Here is a 14426-nt window from a genome sequence, read left to right as displayed (position 1 = left end):
TTGGCTCTATGAATCCTAAAATCAATAAGGGTGATCTACTGGTCAGGCTTAACATCCATGTCAAGTTTAATGATCATAGGTTCAGGCATTGTCGAGATATCATTGGGGGAAGATTTGTTAACTTTTTTGCATTAAAGGTTACTGTGACATTGGCCTTGGCCTGATGACCCTCAAAGTCGATAGGGGTCATCTACTTGGCAGGCCCAACCTTCATGTCAAGTTTGATGACCATAGGTCCAAGAATTGTCGAGTTTGCTTTCAAGGTCACTGTGACCTTGACCTTTGACCCCTAAAATCAATAGGGGTCATCTACTGGTCAGGCCAAACATCCATGTCAAGTTTGAGGGCCATGGGTGCAGGCATTGTTGAGTTATCACTTGGACAACCTTTTATCATTCAAGGTAACTGTGACCTTGACCTTTGGCCCAATGACCCCTAAAATTAATAGGGACAATCTTCTGGCCAGGCTCAACCTCCAAATCAAGTTTGAGGGCCATGGGTGCAGGCCATTGTCAAGTTATCACTCGGATAACCTTTTACCATTCCAGGTCACTGTGACCTTGACCTTTGGCCCAATGACCCCTTAAATCAATAGGGACCATCTTCTGGCCAGGCCAAACCTCCAAGTCAAGTTTGAGGGCCATGGGTGCAGGCATTGTTGAGTTATCACTCGGACAACCTTTTACCATTCCAGGTCACTGTGACCTTGACCTTTGGCCAGATGACCCCCAAAAACCATAGGGGTCATCTCCTGGTCAGGCCAATTCTCCAAGTCAAGTTAGAGGGCCATGGGTGCAGGCATTGTCGAGTTATCACTCGGACAACCTTTTACCATTCAAGGTCACTGTGACCTTGACCTTTGGCCCAATGACCCCCAAAAACAATAGGGGTCATCTACTGGTCAGACCCAACCTCCAAGTCAAGTTTGAGGGCCATGGGTGCAGGCATTGTTGAGTTATCACTCGAACAACCTTTTACCATTCAAGGTCACTGTGACCTTGACCTTTGACCCATTGAGCCCCAAAAAACAATAGGGGTCAGCTACTGGTCAGGCCCAACCTCCAAGTCAAGTTTGAGGGCCATGGGTGCAGGCATTGTCGACGTTATCACTCGGACAACCTTTTACCATTCAAGGTCACTGTGACCTTGACCTTTGGCCTGATGACCCCCAAAAACAATAGGGGTCATCTACTGGTCAGGCCCAACCTCCATGTCAAGTTTGAGGGCCATGGGTGCAGGCATTGTTGAGTTATCACTCTGACAAGCTTTAAAATTATTTTACCATTTAAAGGTCACTGTGACCTTGACCTTTGACCCGATGACCCCCAAAATCAATAGGGGTCATCTACTGGTCAGGCCCAACATTCATGTGAAGTTTGATGACCATACGTCCAGGAATTGTTGAGTTATCACTCGGACAATGCTTTGGTCTACCGACGGACCGACCGACCGACATACCGACCGACCGACATACCGACATGCCTGTGCAAAGCAATATACCCCTCTTCTTCGAAGGGGGGCATAATAAATTTATTGCAGTTTGAATTTGTTCCTTATGTGAGATGGCCCATTTTTGCTCACAACTATGGCCAACGTTTCCAACGTTTGTTTCGGTATAAATTTGACACAATCTGCCTTCTAAACCCTTTTAAATAATGCCAGAATAATATGGGGTCACAACACATTCAACAACTCTTATAATTGTACACTTAATCCCCAGGATAAAGGAACCACATATCTTGTATGATGAAATGTCAATTCTAAGGCACATGTTATACACAGTAAAGGGCAGACACAAGCTTATCACATCAGTGGAAAACATTAGTACCAGCCTGCAAGCCCTGCAACATTTTGATTTACATTGGCTTGCGACACAATATCAAGCCAGGCGTTAACATTTATAAGAATTTGGGCTTCTTCATCCGAAATGACTGTCACATAACTTAATATTACTAACACAGAGTCCCCCTCATTTTAACATCTTCTATCAACAGTTTGGGTAAGGGTAACTGGTCTGCTCTCGATACAATGTTACTTCTGAGAGAACGCCTGATACGTCGCACAGCCACATCAAACAAGGAAGGAGGTTGTGATGCCATCATGCGTAACTCATCGAGAATTTCTGGCCTCTCTTGAAGACACTGTGGCGGCATAATACTGTAGTTGGTAATATAGTCTATCGCAGATGCGTTATATCCAGCCTGGACAAGAAGCAATGCAATGTCTACACAGCCAGTGAGAATAGCCCATTCAAAACAGTCAAACAACAGGTCATAGTTGTATTTGTCCATTCTGGCTTTGATCGTGAGGTCAGATGACCAGTTCAACAGCACTTTAACTGTCTCTATGTCTTTTTTGTTAACAGCATGGTGTAACGGAGTGATGCCTCCAAAAACTGAACAAGAGATGTTTGTCAAACATTATGCCCCCTGAGCGCCAAGTTGCCAGAAATATTTGGACAATTGAATGAAATATGCATGGACTGAAATGACAGCTGATTTGTCATTGGATGCATATGAGGCAGGTCATCTACTTATGATAACTTAAGAAGGCAAATAAATGCCCAACTAAAATAGTAACATAAAAGAAAATCATTTCTATACAAACATTTATACATCAATCCCAATCATCTGTGCATGCATTAAAAAAATATGGACAATCAGAAAACCTTTTTTCAGCTTACAGTCACACTGACCTTGACCTTTGACCCACTGACCTCAAAATCAATAGGGTTCATCTGCTGGTCATGACCAATAAGCCTACCTAGTATGAGGTCCCTGGGTCAAAGCGTTCTCAAGTTATTGATCGGAAACCGTTTTTCATGTTAAGGTCACACTGACCTTGACCTTTGACCCACTGACCTCAAAATCAATAGGGTTCATCTGCTGGTCATGACCAATACACCTACCAAGTATGAGGTCCCTGGGTCAAAGCGTTCTCAAGTTATTGATCGGAAACCGTTTTTCATGTAAAGGTCACACTGACCTTGACCTTTGACCCACTGACCTCAAAATCAATAGGGTTCATCTGCTGGTCATGACCAATAAGCCTACCTAGTATGAGGTCCCTGGGTCAAAGCGTTCTCAAGTTATTGATCGGAAACCGTTTTTCATGTTAAGGTCACACTGACCTTGACCTTTGACCCACTGACCTCAAAATCAATAGGGTTCATCTGCTGGTCATGACCAATACACCTACCAAGTATGAGGTCCCTGGGTCAAAGCGTTCTCAAGTTATTGATCGGAAACCGTTTTTCATGTAAAGGTCACACTGACCTTGACCTTTGACCCACTGACCTCAAAATCAATAGGGTTCATCTGCTGGTGATGACCAATACACATACCAAGTATGAGGTCCCTCGGTCAAAGCGTTCTCAAGTTATTGATCGGAAACCATTTGGTATTCCTACCGACCGACCGACCGACCGACCGACAGACAGACAGACCGACCGACCGACCGACCGACCGACATGTGCAAAACAATATACCCCACTTTTTTCAAAAGGGGGCATAAATATTGAAACATTGAAAGGAAATGACATTACAAATATTACCACTAAGAGTGTGAGAGTGTTCTGCATGTGTCAACATCTCACCCAAGAGGTTGTGGCCTCGATCCCCAGAGCGGTACTCAGTCATCAAACTTCGACTTTTGGATAAACAAGCCCGAATTCTTACATTATTCCTTTGCATCAAATTTTTGAACAACCCCTGTTATATGAAATTCAGAAATTTAGCAAGCCTGGAAGGCATTTTACCAGTGCAGGGCTTGCGGGCTTGTGTTTATTTTGACCACTGGGTACTGTCTCATGGCCTCTCAAATGTCAAAAGTCTCTCTCATGGCCACCAGTACTGGTTTCTACCCAGAAAGTCCACTCTAAAGTGAAGCTATCGGCATACCTCACAATGGTCGACATGATACAGTATTTGATGTTTGTATGGTATTCATAATAAAGTATTTAATAACATTTTCTCTCCATAAATTAAGCATAAAAGGCTCAAAGAATCAAAGAGAGTTGCACAAAAGATATGACTGCTATTTACGTACATTTTCCGTTGATGGATGCACCATTCACCAGTAGATAGTTGACCAATGGTGTACAGCGAAACTGGATAGCCATAACTAGTGGACTAGAGCCCTCATACCTAAACAAATAAAAAGAGGATAATTGCTGGCCACTCATGAAAAACAAGTTTCCAGTGATCACAAAATGAAACTAGATATTGCTTTTTTGAAAAAGCTCTTGTCTCCCCAATTGTGTGGTCATTGCTGAGAATTAATCAATGATGGACATGAAATTTATACTTTTGGACTGTAGAGGAACCAACAGTGACCTTGAAGTTTGACCTATTCACCAATATTCAATAGTGAACATCTACTGCATAAGATCAGTAATCTCAAAATCAATAGGGGTCATCTACTAATCATGACCAACTTGCATACCAAGTATGAAGTTCTTGGCTCCAAGCGTTCTTTATTTATTGAGCGGAAATGAAGTGTGACGTACAGACTGACTGACTGACAGACTGATCACAAAATCATTAGGGGTCATCTACTTGTCATGATCAACTTGCATGTATACCAAGTATGAAGTTTCTGGTGCAAGCGTTCTTTAGTTACTGAGCAATAACCGTTTCTTCACCTCAAGGTCACGGCGACCTTGACCTTTGACCTACTGATCTCAAAATCAATAGGAGTTATCTACTAGTCATGACCAACTTGCATACCAAGTATAAAGTTCCTGGGTACAAGCGTTCTTTAGTTATTGAGTGGAAACAATTTTTAAGCATAAAGTCACCACCAACATATCGCTTTTACCTGAAGGGAACTGCGACCTTGAGCTTTGACCTTTTGATCTCAAAATCAGTAGGGTCATCTACTAGTCATGAACAACTAGCATACCAAGTACATGTATGAGGTTCCTGGACCCAAAGGATCTTTAGTTATTGAGCGAAAACCGTTTCTTCACCGTAAGGTCACGGTGACCTTGACCTTTGACCTACTGATCTCAAAATCAGTAGCGGTCATCTACTAGTCATGACCAACCAGCATACCAAGTATGAAGTTCCTGGGTCTAAGCACTCTATACTTATTGATTGGAAACAAAGTGTGACGTACAGACTGATTGACTGTCTGACAGACAGGAGGGCAAAAACAATATGTCTCCCCATGAATGGGGGAGACATAATAAATAGGAACCACACTGAATCAATTTTTTATGCTTTAAACTCTGGCACTTAAAACTGACAGTGAATAGCCTCACAACGGGAAACACTTCATCACTAAAGATGACCTAAAATCATTCCAAAAAAAAGTCATTGATATTTTGTCCTTAGCTGAGTATGCTGATATTTGATTCTGAAAGCAGAATATTTGATACCAGGTATTTAGTCCCCAGCAGTGTGTGTGCAAATATTTCATTCGGAAAGCAAAATGGTACATAATTTCCAACCAGTGAATGATATCAAAATGTTATGCCACTGTTTCAAAATAGTATGATATCAATCATAAGAAGAAAGATTAGCTTAAATTTCTGATATAAATTTCTGATATAAATTGCAACAATGTTTTTAACGCTGTTATTAGACTTCGTTATAACCCTGAAGGAAACTGTTAGTTAGTATGTCGCAAAGGATTATGGTATATTGCGAAGTTGCAATCAGTGGAAAAAACAGAATAATGCAGAGTATAAACATTTCAAGGGAGGTAACACAAATTATCTGTGGATCGGTTCTGAAGGGATTTTCACCCTTACATCATATGCAATTTAAATTTCGACCACCCCCATCAGAAGCAAATTTCACAATTTGACAACCACCTACAAATGCAAATTAGTGAAACAGACACCCCACCATATATGATCTAAAAAATTGCCTTTCCCCCCTGGGTTATATCTTTAAATGAAATAGCCCTTATCTAAATTAACAACTGACGATGAAAAGGTTGAAAATTGTAGACTCTCCTCACCTGCAAGTGTCGAGGTCTGTTCCCGACATAACAAGCAGATGAATTATGGTCATAAGGTGGTCATCAATGATATGCGTTTGTTCGTATAGCCGAAGATTGCTCATAATGAGATTACTGAGGGCATTACGACCGCTTCTGTCCTGGGAGTTAGGGTCTGCCCCTGCATTCAGTAGTAGCTCCACTGTGGAGATGTTCTTCGACAAGACTGCTCCCTGAAATTTACCATACTTGTTTTATTATAAATTACATATATATATATATATATATATATATATATATATATATATATATATTTATATTTATATTAGGGATGCAAACGAATGGCAAAATTGATATTCGGTAATTCTTTCGATCAAATATTCGAATATTCGATTACCAAAATGAATATTTAAGAAATGTAGTAAACTACAATTTGTATTCGCTACAGATATAGCCGGGGCTTTTGTCATAGCCGGTACATGTGACGGACACTGATTTCCCCCAAAATTAGCCTCTGCAATTCCCTATTTACAGAAAATAAATTAAAAAAACCCAAAACATTCCTTACAAACAAAAAAACCTAATTAATTTCAATTTAACAGCATTCGTATTTGTAAACAAGGCCATGATTGTAAATTCTCTGTTGAATGTCGTGATGCACCAACGGATGGTCATTATGTAAGACGCGCAGCCTCATTCTGGGAGTGATCTCTACTAAACATAACTATGGAAACACCGGACCTACTCGGGGAATTAATTCAATAATAAAATGAAAATAACCCTATATTTTGACTCATCTATTGTACATCAATGTCCTAAAACGCTATTTTATACAGTTACACTCTAAAGCACGAACGTTATATTGAAACATGGCAAACAGTTTAGAGCATGTAACCAGCACATGTCATTCATATAATTACGGCGATTATTGCAGTTAAATTGGCAGCCATGACACCACTTTGGTAGTTGATTCCGTACATAATTAATTGACATGGTCATTAAAATTGACGGAAAATAATTGAAACTTGTTTGATGTCACTTGTCTAATAGCCAGATGTCGTAAAATTACGGGTACTGTTTACAGTCCCCGGCGATGTGTCCCTTATGTGACATGTGTATAGTGTCATCACGTTCACACCTCTGGCATTAGGGACCGACCAATCGTTGTAAAAACGAATATATACAACAACACAGTTGTAGGCAAAAGGTTTTTTAATCAAACAAAAAACATCGAATATTCGAATACCGAATCGATCGAATATTCGAATATTCGTTTGCATCCCTAATATATATATTAAAAATCTTTTAAGATCAAATTTAGAATAACCCTTTAGTAGTCAATACCAATTTATTTTACCCTACTTAATTATGCATTTTCAGCTCTGAATAAATTTACATACAAGTTACATGTGAGCTGTTGTGATATATCTTTTACACTATAGCAAAAATATGAGCAAAAAAGCATGGGGAAAAAGGCAAAAACCAAATTTTTACATTTACAGCTGATGAAAAATGTACACAAATTTCATGGTAAGAAAAAATAAAGTTTTGATTTTCCTTATGATTAAATTTGCGTTTATTTTGCATCAACAGACAGTTCAACCTAAAAAAAGTTCATCACCTCTGTTTCTAAGGTTGAGTTACGCAAGAAGGAACTAGGTCATGCTGATGTATATGTAATTAAAAAATCTCGATAATTTTCTTGACAAATGCGAAAATAAGATCAACCAAAATCCTTACTTCAATAAGAAACACCATAATGCGACAAAACCAGGTTTTCATTGATTGACAGAAGAACTTCAGACTTTATTGTGACATTTAGTTTGGTTATTCTATTATTTTCAATGACCTTGACCCCAGGGTCCCCAAATGCAACCCCATGAAAGGTCTCCATAAACTCTTTCTACATACCAAGTTTCATCAAGATATGTCACTCCTAACTAAAGGTATTCAGTTCAACTATTTTTTTACTTTTAGTTTCAGCGACCTTGACCTTGAAACCAGCGGCCCCAAATGTTATCGCAGGAAAGGTCTGCATAAACTCTTCCTAATTATTCAGTTTAGTCAAGATATAACATTTTTAACTAAAGTTATTCAGTTTCAAACATTCTTCTGTTTTTAGTAACAATACAGTGACTCTGACCTTGAGCACAGGGGCCCCAAAAACAATCCCATGAAAGGTCTCCATAAATTATACCATATAGAAAATTTGGTAAAAAAATGTCAACCCTAACTAAAATTATTCATTTTCAAAGGTAAGATTGACACCACCAGCCTACCCGAACAACAATGTACGTCATTCAAATAACCAGGTTTCATTAAGTGAAAACCTGGTTAATAAAGTAATGATAAAAAGGGGAGAGGGCAAATACAAGGATTGATTTTTCCTTTTCATGCGTTCATGCAGTATGTGATTTTGCAAATTTTCAAAGAAGCCCTTGCATGAAAAATAAGAATCGATACTTAAACAATAGCAAAAAAATACCTCAAAAAAATACCTCAAAAAATTTAACCAATCTCCATTATACCTGCAAAGCGGTTCTATTAGACTTGAAGTCCTTCAAATCGATATCCACCCCAGCTTGTATAAAAAGTTCCACAATTTTGTGCATATTCTTAGACTCCTTCATCGTACAGATCTTCATAAGAGGGGATATACCAATCATGTTCATTATATTCATGTCAGCATGGTAACGCAGGAGTAGCTCCACCCCCTCCACACTATCATTTCCTGTAAAAGGAAAAATTATTAACCACCAATAGCAGAGTTGGAAGCAGGGGGCAAACTTCAGGGAATAAGACAAACTGCAAATCAAGTTGTCAAAATCAAGTCAAGTCAACACATTTATTCACTCAAATTCATGCACAACATGAAAAAATTGAGGTAATTGATAAAGACAATACATTTCAGAGGCTCAAATTGAGGATTCAAAGACATAACATACATTCAAATAAATCATATATTTAAAGACCAGATAGTCCCATTTAACAGGATAAATATTACACATTATGAGTTATAAAATGGGTTAAGGACAATGGGAGAGTCAACTAATATATATGCAGAAAGTCTACGATAAATAAGATCAGTAATGTTTAACGAAGTTGTTTAAGAATAACAGATACCATTTTACACATGTTCAAAAATTCCTTTTTATTAGTTGTGTTTACCAACTGTTCAAGTTTATATATGTTTGGATGTCTGTTAAAATATGGTTTTATATACTGCTTACGCTCGTTATCAAAAATGTTACACTCGAATAAAAAATTGAATTCATCCCCTATTTTGTTACATGTTTGGCATTTCCTTTCATTGACTGGTGTTCTATTCCAATTGCCCGTTTCTATTGGTAGTCTGTGGTTTCTTGTTCTAAACTTGATAAGTGGATATAATAATAATTTGGGTGTTGAATGAAGATACTTTTCATAGCCAAATGACGTTTTGAAGATTTTATAAAATTGACTGTTGCTAGCATTTTCAATAACAATAAGGGAGTACCACGATGTTATGAACAGATTTTTAAACTTGCGCTTAACCGCAAGTTTAAGCCATTTAGGATTTACATCTTGTTGATATTCCCAAGTTCCTATAAATCCACACTTTGTTAGTATTGACTTTATTTTGAAGCACCATTGATATCGTGTTCTTATTATGTCTGGAGGTAAAGTCTGAACTGTTTTGTATATGCATTTATATATCATCGATGATAGTTTACTATTATCATTATTATTATTATTATTATCAGTATTATTATTATTATTATTATTGTTATTATTACACAAACTTACCCAGTATGACATCATTTTCTCTTCTATATCTAAAGCTACTGGTGTTGTTCCAGTTTCGCCATAAACCATATAATTAGGAGTTGAACTTTTTAATTTGAGAATATACTTTAAAAATTTCAGCTGAACTCTTTCTATAATATCAAGATTTCCATAACCCCAGATTTCTGCGCCGTAAAGTAAAATTGGTTTAACTGTTTTATTGAATAAGTCTATTTGAAGATCGATCGGAAGATTGAGTATTCGAGTTTCTGAGGAGGCTATAAGTTGCTCTAGTTGCCTGCGATGCAACATGTATTTTGTTTTTATAGAAAGAACCTGTTCTACTAAACAACACACCTAGGTATTTATATTCCTTCACTATATCAATCGGCTGATTGTTTAGTGAAAAAAATAAATTTGGTTGTCGGCCTTTTGAGAAAATTAGTATTTTAGATTTTGTTGTATTGATTTTTAGTTTCCAGTCAGTGCAGTAATTAGAATAGGCATCGAGAGCATTTTGCAGGTCACGTGCCGTTTCTGCCATTATAACTGTGTCATCTGCATATAACAGAATAAAAAGCTTCAGGAACTGGGGAAGTTCATTGTCTACATTTAGTCGTATTAAAATTCCATTTACGGTTGGCTTTGACTGCAAGTATACATGTAGATCATTAAGAAATAATGAAAATAAAAGAGGCAAAAGATTTTCTCCTTGCCTGACTCCTATATTGGAAGGAAAATAATTTGAGTATTTTGCAGTAGATGAAGAGAACACACACGATTTGATATTATTATACATATTAGTTATGACCCTTAAGCATTTTCCTGAAATATTGCAATTTTGTATTTTTTCCCATAATCCAGATCTCCATACTTTGTCAAAGGCTTGTTTAAGGTCAATAAATGCACAAAATAACTTCTTTTTGTGGTGATTCAAATTAGCTATTAGATGCTGTAGGACAAACATATGATCTGATGTCGAGTGTCCTTTTCTAAAACCAACTTGACAGTTATTAATGACATGATTATCTTCAACATAATTTGTTATCCTATTATACAAAACACTGGTAAATAATTTGCAGAGACAGCTTAGAAGTGTTATTGGACGATAGTTCTCCGGTTTTGTTTTATCGCCTTTATTTTTGTAAATTGGATTTATAATTCCAGTTGTCCAAACTTCTGGTACTAAGCCGCTTTCGAATATAATGTTAAACAATTTCACATATATGTGTTTCATTATGTAGAAGGTATTTTTAATATGTTCATTTACAATCTTATCGATGCCACTTGCTTTGTTGTTCTTTAAAAGTTTAATTGCTTTTTCTATTTCTTCTTCTGTAATAGGTGAATTTACATTATTATTATTATTATTATTATTATTATTATTATTATTATTATCATTATTATCAATTTCACTATCGTAGTTTACATTCTTGAAAAAATTATACAAATCTTCAACAGATGCTTCTGTTTTACTCTCGTTACCTTTGTTAATGATTTTCCAGAATTCTTTCGGATTATTTCCTTTAAGGGTTTTTAGTTTGGTTATTTTATTATAATTGTGAATTGACTTGTATTTACTTAAAGTATTTTTATATTTAATCCCACCCTTGGTGAGTCAGAGTAATTTGTCTAAATTCAAGGGGTTGTTGGTGTGTAATCCATCAGAAACCAAGCTATGAGGGCATTAATAACCAAGCTAAGGCTATTCTAAGGGTGGCAATATCACCAGGCCTGTCAAAATGTAATGAACATTGCCGGGTAGAATCAAACAATTGTGGCTGACTACTTTGGGTCAGTGACAATTAATGTTGTTTGCAAAGAGTCTATGTTGCTACAGGTACATAAACACAGCACTGGATACAGACAATACACTACTATGCTTCCCTTGTTTGTTGACAAGGGAGATTTGGCTAGGAATATCTCAAAATCATGAATAATTCATGAGGCAGTTTCGTGGACTCTGCAAGGTAGCAGGTGCTTTCTCATACAAAAATATTAAGCAAAAGCCAGAGTGAAACGTGTCTGCCTTTTCCATACAATGATTTCACCTTCAATCAAAACCATTCTACCATGGGGACCTCTGGCACTTGATGGTTTAGAATATTTAGTTGTAACATACAAATTCATTGGAATAGAGTGTCTCTCCTGCCTCACACATATTCATTAGAACAATTTTTTGTCACTCAATTGTACCACAGTATTTGTGAATTATAACTGAACTAAGTACCATGCTTGTGGAAGATGCATTAAAATCACCATACATGTACATACATTATTAGTTTTGTGACATTTGTCTTCAGTCCGACTCTACGATGTCCGCCAATCTAAGCCCACCACCCGCTCTACACAACCATCCTGTGTGGGTAAAAAACATTAATAAGGACAGCTAAACTTAACTTACCAATCGCAATGTGCAGGCAAGTATTGCCACTGGAGTCTTGCTGGTTGATTATGGAAGGATTGTTGTTTATGAGAAGTTCAGCAATGTCGAAATACTCTACTAGGATACACAGCATGAGTGGGGACTGGCCCCACGACCCCTGAATGTCCACCTGAGCCCCGTTTTCCAGTAACACCTGGAGGTAAAAAAATTACATCAATTAACACTGTCAGTTAACAAAATTAAACTAAAATGTGGAATTTTTTCTTCAAATTAAAAAGCACTTTATGCTTTTTGTGTTGAAAATAGATTGGTTTTCAAGCTCCATCAAGCAACAATATTTGAACATTTATATATAACAGAAACATATATATTTTTTAAAGCCAGAAAAGAAGTTAGAAATTATTACCCAACACTTTACTGTATGTCCGGTTAGCGTGCTTGCTTCTCATAAGGTAACCTGGGTTCGATCCCCGGCCTGGGTGCATGTGAGTTTTGTTGGTGATCACCGAGCTGGATAAATGGGTTTCCTCCAGTAGTTTCAGTTCTCCCCCACAACACAAGACCATACTCTCACATGACATCGTGCCAATGAGAGTGACTTAAGTTTATATGACTTACTTCACAATGAATCGTTGTAAAATAAATACAGTTCAGACGAACGCTTTACAATACCTGTTTTATATAGCATGCAGTAACACATTGCTGGTACCTTGACACATCTAATCCGGCCTTTTTCACAGCAAACGTGCAGAAATGACTTTGTGCTTATCCTCGCAGAATCCTCTATCCAAGTATTTGGATCCCCTCCGTTCCGTAGAAAGGATTCTAGTCGCGCAGGTCGATCATCACATATTGCCTTGTATACTAACTCTTCCATAATTGTTAATTATTTTTAACTAGCTTTTAGATTCTTCACTATCAGATTGGATAAAGGCAGCTCAACTAACACCGGTTTTAAAACTTACTGGCTTTTAAATATGCTCATTGTCAAGTGCCTGGTTAAAATTGAAGGCAAAATCAATGGTAATTGTTAACTAAAAAAACTACATTAACTTTTAAAAACTTTTCACAAATGGAATGAAAAAATGCCCAGAATTATTTGTCCATGACTTGCCAAAGAAGTTCTCTTAGTTTGTCTATGACATTTACTTCAATGGCTGTTGACAGGCAGATCAATTTTTGAATTGTGTAACATCATATATATTCAATGACATTTTTCTTGTGTGAATATCTATAGCAATCTTTTTAAAGTTACAAATTCCTTTTTGTGGATTATTTATTGTAACATTCTTATCATGTATGTCAATGTATACTTTTTTCTGACTCAACTATTTACAATTTGCAAGATTACTTTTAATTAATCATCCAGAATAACAACCTTTTAAACGTCTGTTGGCAATCTATGTTACCATCTTTTGAGTTGGATTCATATGCCTGAAAAAAGATATGAATATGTACTTGCAAAAAGAGCCCTGCTACATCATTTCCAAATAAAAACAGCAAAGCCAAAAAAAATAAAAAAAGTTTGCGAGAACTGCAAGTATCCACTTTCTCAGGCTGTCAAAACAAGTAATTTCTAAATCTACGGTAATCAAAGATATGTTTATGCCAATTTTTATTACGATCCTTTATGAATTAACAAAGTTATTCATTAATAACTTCAATAAAGTGGACGTAATTTAAAACCAAACCAGTACCATCAAATATTAGTATTTAGGTTATCTTAAGATAATCTTAGAACAGAGACTTACCGTCAGAAAGTTGTCGACAAGTTAGATGCTGAAGCTGACAAGATGGCGCCAGCTGAGAGGGTTAGAGCTCGGTTACCGGGTTCAGTAGCCTTCTGGTACAAATGTACTAGATAGAAATATTGGATATCTCTGTACACTGGAAGTAGAATTAAAATGTGTTATTGGTCCGGTCTGTACGGTACTCAGCAGAGTATCAAGAAAGCCACAAATTATTTAAAACGACTCTTTCACAAATACTCTTGGCGACATTTCTTTTCGAACTTGATTCATTTTACCTCCTACAACAGTTACGTTGACAAGACCCATTCTTTGACCATTTCCCCGCTTCCCATTTCAAATGGTCAAAACTATTAATTGTAATAGTATAAAGTAGGCTTGCGTTCCTCTCTCCGAACCGAAATTTATAGCGTTTAAAGAGTTTGCGCGCGCCATTATTTGAACTAATGACGATTTTTTTATCATTGTTTAACTGCCATTTGAAGCTATTGATATTGTCGCTTTTTTAATTCTGACGTTGTCGTGACATTATACTCATACATGTAGGTCAGAAAGTGATATAAAAACCTGTTCGTTGAAGT

At 37.0% G+C, this 14426-nt stretch overlaps 1 protein-coding gene across 5 annotated transcripts in view; it reads right to left on the bottom strand.

Annotated features, from left to right (window-relative positions):
- Positions 1-13915, bottom strand: part of LOC128219782 (ankyrin repeat, PH and SEC7 domain containing protein secG-like) — a 28189-nt gene extending 14274 nt beyond the window's left edge. For 2 of the 5 annotated variants that reach the window (XM_052927783.1, XM_052927784.1), the window contains exons 1-6: positions 13849-13915; positions 12807-13531; positions 12116-12290; positions 8475-8677; positions 5968-6179; positions 4048-4145 (exon numbers count right to left, since the gene is read on the bottom strand). In XM_052927783.1, the coding sequence (XP_052783743.1) occupies positions 4048-4145; positions 5968-6179; positions 8475-8677; positions 12116-12290; positions 12807-12974 (856 nt within the window). In that variant the 5' untranslated portion in view covers positions 12975-13531; positions 13849-13915. Of the gene's footprint in view, positions 1-931; positions 2396-4047; positions 4146-5967; positions 6180-8474; positions 8678-12115; positions 12291-12806; positions 13532-13848 lie in introns of those variants that run through there. The other 3 variants (XM_052927786.1, XM_052927785.1, XM_052927787.1) reach the window with 3 other exon arrangements.
- Between the last annotated feature and the right edge of the window lie 511 nt (positions 13916-14426).

Source organism: Mya arenaria, chromosome 15 (genome assembly GCF_026914265.1).
Source record: "Mya arenaria isolate MELC-2E11 chromosome 15, ASM2691426v1".
NCBI lineage: Eukaryota > Metazoa > Mollusca > Bivalvia > Myida > Myidae > Mya > Mya arenaria.
The sequence above is the reverse complement of the archived record's forward strand: the minus strand, read 5'-3'. Positions and strand labels throughout refer to the sequence as shown.